At 31.9% G+C, this 6,834-nt stretch overlaps 1 protein-coding gene across 1 annotated transcript; it reads left to right on the top strand.

The window, feature by feature from the left end:
- Nucleotides 1-4,698: 4,698 nt before the first annotated feature.
- On the top strand, nt 4,699-5,631 carry LOC101593219 (olfactory receptor 5K3-like). The gene has a single exon (XM_012515880.1). The coding sequence runs from the start codon at nt 4,699-4,701 to the stop codon at nt 5,629-5,631; it is 933 nt and encodes a 310-aa protein (XP_012371334.1).
- Nucleotides 5,632-6,834: the final 1,203 nt, after the last annotated feature.

The following is a 6,834-nucleotide window of genomic DNA, read 5'->3' as shown; positions in this document are numbered from 1 at the left end:
AAGAATATATGCAGTGTGTTATTTGTTGAAACTGTACTTTCGATTTGATTTGAAACTGTCTCATTGCTATATGTTTATCAATAAAATTTTTAAAAAAATATAAAGAAAAAATGCTCCATATCACTAGTCATCCGTGAAATGCAAATAAAAAAATCATTGAGAGACTATCTCACCCCACAAATAATGGCTATCCTATAAAAATCAACCAACAGAATATTTTGGACTGTCTGTGTGCCAAAAGGAACCCTTCTCCACTGCTGGTGGGAATTTAGATTGGTGGAACCATTATGGAAATCAGTATATGGAGTTCTTAGAATACTAGCATTGGAAATCTCATTCAATCCAGCTCTTGCTCTACTGGGAATTTTCCCGGAGGAACTGAAAATGTCATATCACAATGATGTATGTGTACCTATGTTTATAGCAGCACAATTTGTGATATCTAAATCTTGGAAAAAAACCAAGATGCCCATCTCATGAGGAATTGTTGAAAAAGATGTGGTAGTTTTGTACAATGAGTATTACTCAGGTACAAAGAATGAGAAACTCAAAGACATTATATTTATGTGGATACCACTTTAATACTGTAAGCTATACTCATAAGTGAAATAAACCAGATACACATATGTACATATAACATAGTTTCCCTAGTGTAAAACTAAAAAAAATACAAATACCAAGGTATAATACAATTAAAAGAAAGCAAGAACTTGAGGAGTAGTCAAAAAAGAGAAAGCCAGAAGTGGTAGAAAACATGACAGAGGCAAGCCATAAAGTTATATGTATAAAATGGGTGAGACAATGATCCTGAGAATCTTCAGAAGATTTTTGAATCTAGCAGTTAATAGGAAAGATTCTCATCCTGACTTACTATATATGCTGACACCTGTGAATTAAGCAGCTGCAGTGAAAATGGCAATTTGTAAGAGTAGGTTCATGATTGATGTGCTTGTCATTCTGGTCTTCTGAATATGTGCTGCTTGTCATGACTTATCAGTTGCTGCTGTGCTGTCTCTCAGGTAGTGATTGTTTAAAAAGGAAGGGAGTGTTGAATGAAGGCAGGAGACAGGAAATGGAGTGTTGCAAGACTGTTCTGCTCCAATTTTTTATAATTTATTTTATTTTATTTTTTGCCATAATTTTATTGAGAAACAAATAACAATCAGATAGTTTCAAACCAAATCGGTAGGATAGCACCAATAATCAACACACTGCATACATTCTTCCTAGTGGTTATATGCTGCACAAGATGCGGACTTGATATCCTACTTACAAACACTATTAAAACAAGTCTTTCTATTCATTAAGAGAATGTAGCTATGTATCTATGCTAACCATTTTGAATACATAGATACAAAATGTTTATTCATCTGTATCCCCGATAATTCTCTATATACTTAGATTTCTGGACTTACTTGTAAACATATATAATTCTCTATTCCTATTTTTAAAATATATTTAAGTTTTTAATTTTTTTCATCGTGTCCTGCAGGGACTTAAATTTCAACATATCAATACTTGATGAAAAGTTCCTGTTTCATGTTATGCCTAAGATGTTTGATATTCAGACAGACAGTGAGGTTAACCTCAACAACCTAGGTTTTATGGTAATAAATATAAGCTTCTCTTCTGAAGGGTTAACAACCTAAGTTTGCAGACCAAAAATTAGAGAAAAAGGGCCACAAGGAAAGCCAACATTTTGGCCCTATCTGTCCAAGGTCAATTAAGACTCAGGACATATGAGAACTTGTACTGTAACATCATGTAACTCAGTTGTGTTCCAAATTTTCTGATCAAGAAGATTATGGGGCCAAAGATGAAAGTGATCTATGATATAGAGTGTGCCTAAGGAGAGTCACATGGAGAGAAAACCTTTTCACAGGCTTTCACAGAGGGCAAATTGGTCAAGCAATGGAAATGACTTGTCCACATGGCTGACACTGACAAAGGATCTACTAACTGAAGTACAGGTTCTCAGGATAAATTTTGAGGGGATTTGACTGATCTTATCATATCCAAATGCCAAAATTCTTGTTACGTATGTCTTGCTTTATCTTGGTCTCAAACATCCAGCAGAAAAGTATAAAAATGAAGTATGAGATGTAAAGCCATTTCATTATGTTGAGCTGTAGGGCACTCAGGTCAACAATTTCTGATATTGCCAGTCAAGTGGAAAACCCAATGCTATTATGGACTATTGGACTATTTTGGAATATTTTGCTGAGTTAACACACCTATAATATTTAAATGATGGAACTAAACAAAAAAAGGGGATACAGATGAATGACCATTTTGTATCTGTGTATTTAAAATGGTTAAGATAGATATATAGCTACATTCTTTAAATTTAGTTACTAGAGTGATTTGTTCTAATACTGTTTGTAAATAGGATATCATGTCTGCATCTTGTATAACAAATAACCACTACGAAGACAGTATGTAATGTATTAATTATTGAAACTGTCTTACTAGTTTGATTTGAGACTGTTGCAATCCTATTTCTTTCTCAAAAATTATGGAAAAATGTTTCGACATATGAAACAAATTGCTTTAAAAATGTTAGCCCTGTTGAAATGTCAGATGTGTAGAAGACCACCAGACTCTGGCCAAGGTCATTTGCTGTAATCTAATTGTCTCATAGGACATTTTTACTTTCAAATGGTTAAATGTTCTTAGAAGTTAGTATTTCTGCAAAACTACACTGATGTCAACTTGAGAAAATCCCTTCGGATTTGATGGAAAATTTTAACTTTGAAGTATAAGGGACATAATTATTAACAGACACATGCAGATAGACTCAGAAACTCCCATTCCATTACCTTCAAATGCTTTATAAGGCAAAATCCACACACAAACACATGCACACAAACACAAACACACATGCATATATTGATTCTCTTCCTTAAAACACACAATCCACATTGCAAAAACTCTGCTCAGTAAAATCTAGTATTGTAATTCCATTCTATTTTTGATTTTACCAACCACCATTTATTTACTTCCTTGTGTTATTTGTAAGTTTTCATTGTTCCTAAAATTTATCTCTATTCTTGTCTTTCTAGCTGTTCTGAAAATTGAGTTACATTAAAAACTAGAATAATAAGCAACATTGGGATTCATCTGACTGTCTGATTGCAAGATACAATTTCACAATACACAGGTAAGAAAAATATATTGTGTTAAATAAAGCATTTACAATAACACTGAATAGCACTACACAACTTGAATTTAATTTTGTATCAAATACTTCCACATTTCTTTCAAGGTTTTGATTATAGAAATATGAACTTATTTTGATCACAGAATTTATAAGTTTAGATATATTAGTCCCTATTTTTAAAGAATTAGAAAAATAATAGAATTAGAAAATAGTTATTTGGATGAGGGAACAGTATATGTTCCTTATGATCATTGTGAACATATTTTCTGTACATTATTTTTCAAAGTTAACAGTCTAAATAGGTAACAGCAAAGAAATTAATATGGAACATCACTATCTGGAGAAGAAGACAACCTGTTCCACGTCATTGGTGTGGAGTTAGGGATAAAATTAATTCTGCATTCTCTCTGCTTAACATCGTCAAAATCCTTTAACACGGTGTGTAACAGTCTCAGAATTCCTAGTAAAGAAAATGTTTGGATAAATATGAACAAATAAAGCAATGTAGTTTATATACAAGAAGTTATACAGCATGTTAACTGTAAGAAGACGAGCCCACAATTCAGAAAATTAATGCACTGTAGTGTAGAATTTTTAGTTTAAAAGTTTTGAAGAAGCACTCTATAGAAACTATGACAGAAAAAAAGAAATGAGTTACTTATGTAGAGACAATCAATGTAAATAGTGAAATGGCTACAGTGTTTGTGAAAATGGGTGTGGCACTGAGAAAAAGTAGGAGACAAAATAAATGTAACCACAGTTTTTAGCTCTCACAGGTAATTTTTTTTAAAGATGAGTGGCTTCTTATATCTTTGATGTTTATTTGTTTATGCACAGTCCCAATGACATAAATATAATGAAATCTGCAATTTGCTTTTAAGGAATATTCAATCCTAGAAAATAACATAAAACCTCCATTTGGTAGTAAAAATTCAAATGATAAAATAACTCATTTTAAATTTACTAGAGGGGTCAGGATAAATATAACACCAAAATTACCTAGGAAAAGTTAGCAAAATGTGATATGTTTTTAGGGAAAAAATATATATAGTAGTCATGCAGCTAGTTTCTCTTATTTCATTGAAAAGAATGGTTTGTGCTAATATTGCTTCAACAAAATGTCATGTCTATATCTTGTACTTTGAATAATTAGCATAAAGAAAACAATATGCAATGTATTAAGTATTGTGACTCTCCTCTAACCTGTTTTAAAATGGTTTCATTATTTTTTCTTTAAAATAAAAGTCAGTAACCATTTATGCTATTCTTCCATAGACTGAAAAGACAATCTTTATCCACATCCATATTTTTCCTGGAATTTGCCAATTATTACTTTGAATTTTTAGATGTCAGTTGTTGAGACTTTAAAAAATAAATGTCCCATATTTATATACAGCTACAACTTAAAGACCATATGGGATGCTTGAGGGAGAAATTTCTCTACATACATAAAAATAAGCTGACAAAGCATATTCATTATATTATCTCAATTAGAATCTTATGACTTCATAATTCCTAACTCAATCAGCAAGGTAGAAATGGCTGAGGACAACCACTCTTCAATCACAGAATTCATCATCATAGGATTCACAGATCACCAAGACCAGAAGATACTTCTGTTTATCCTGTTCTCTGCCATCTACCTCATCACCATGGTGGGGAACCTAGGTTTAGTGGCCTTGATTTACATCAAGTGTCGGCTTCACACACCAATGTATATCTTTCTGGGAAACCTGGCTCTGATGGATGCCTGCTGCTCCTGTGCCATCACTCCCAAGATGTTACAGAACTTCTTTTCTCAGGACAAAATGATTTCCCTCTATGAGTGCATGGCACAGTTTTATTTTCTCTGTCTTGCTGAAACCGCAGACTGCTTTCTTCTGACAAGAATGGCCTATGACCGCTATGTGGCCATATGTAGCCCTCTGCAGTACCACACCATGATGTCAAAGAAACTCTGCATTCAGATGATTACAGGAGCCTACATAGCAGGAAACCTGCATCCCATGATTGAAGTAGGACTTTTGTATAGGTTAGCTTTTTGTGGGTCTAATCAAATCAACCACTTTTTCTGTGATGTCATTCCATTATATAGACTCTCTTGTGTTGACCCTTATATCAATGAAATGATATTCTCTATCCTGGCAGCCTCCATTCTTTTATTTACTTTTACCATAGTCTTAATTTCTTACTTGTATATAATTTCTACTATATTCAAAATGAAATCAAAAAAAGGAAGAAGCAAAGACTTATCTACTTGTGCTTCTCATTTTCTGTCTGTGTCAATCTTCTATGGTTCTCTTTTATTTGTGTATGTTAGACCAAGCTCTGTTGATGAAGGAGATAAAGATATACCTGTTGCTATTTTCTACACTCTAGTAATTCCTTTATTGAACCCTTTTATTTATAGTCTAAGAAATAAGGATGTAATAAATGTCATTAAAGGTGTTATGAGGAAGAGATTATTTTAACATTCTGAAACAAGTATCATCTTTAGAAAAGTAATTTGATAATATTTTTTCAAAATATTCACGTAATGACATAAAAGACACCTTGTAAAAAGGTTAAGTTATTGATGCATCATAATTTTTGGAGCAAATCTGTTTGGAAAGTTAACTTTCTCATAATATATTTTTCAAAATCTAATGTAATAGGTCCAATCAGGAATGAAATAAATAATTACTCATGTGCTACAAACAAAGTTTGTATTGTTCAAAGGTATCTACCAATGATATTTTTGGCAAAATTCTTAGCTTCCAGGTCTGAATCTTACAATCTCAAACACATTCCAAATTCTGAAATATTGTTTTGCTCTAAAGCAACATCATCCATGCTATATTTTAAATTTGAGTTTTTACTGCTCTTTGTTCTTGTAATTCATTGCATTTGAGTATGTACTAATTCTACATGTCTGTTTTTAATCAAGAACATTTTTATACTTAGTATCAATCATTTTACTCTCATGTGAAACCAAGAATCTATATATTGGAAATTTATAAATTTTCATTGAAAGTTATGTGCTCATACTAAAATCCCCATGAGTTTAATTTTTCATGTAATTTGATTTTGTATTATACAAATATGATAAGGAAAATACTGAATACACAAAGGAAAGCAAAATTTGTCTTTCTTACTTTGTTGGTCATTAGGAATGTTATATAACTAAACTGGCTCTAATAAAAATATTTATATGTTCATAGCACTAACAGAAGATTGAGATATTGAAGAATAAAAGAAGCATAAAAACAGTGAAATTCTTAAGTATCTAAAAATACTTGTGATACTAATTAACTATATAAATAAAAAGAAAGATAATTTACTGAAAATATACTATCTGTTATATATTTCACTAAACTTTTCATGTTTATTGTCTACCAACTCAGTAGCCATTTTAAAATCCTTTTGTGATTGAAAATTAGAATCACTGACATAATGACTAGCTTGCCTAGCTCATTTAGGTAAGTTGGATAGATGTTCTGTTTGAATCAACACTGCTTTTTTGTCACATCCTCTTTGAATAAGTGTAACTGGCTTTACAGCATCCCAAGGTCATTGAATGCTGTCCTAATGACTGCGAATTTATTTAGAGTAATCTGACAATGGAGTCTTCCTTGCTGTAGAATAATATGATTGCATGTTTCATAAAACTGACTTAGTGGAGAGTTTCCTGCTAC

This window comes from Octodon degus, unplaced genomic scaffold (genome assembly GCF_000260255.1).
Source record: "Octodon degus isolate 3935 unplaced genomic scaffold, OctDeg1.0 scaffold00081, whole genome shotgun sequence".
Taxonomy (NCBI): Eukaryota; Metazoa; Chordata; class Mammalia; order Rodentia; family Octodontidae; genus Octodon; species Octodon degus.
Note: the sequence above shows the minus strand (reverse complement) of the source record. Positions and strands in the feature narration are given on the sequence as shown.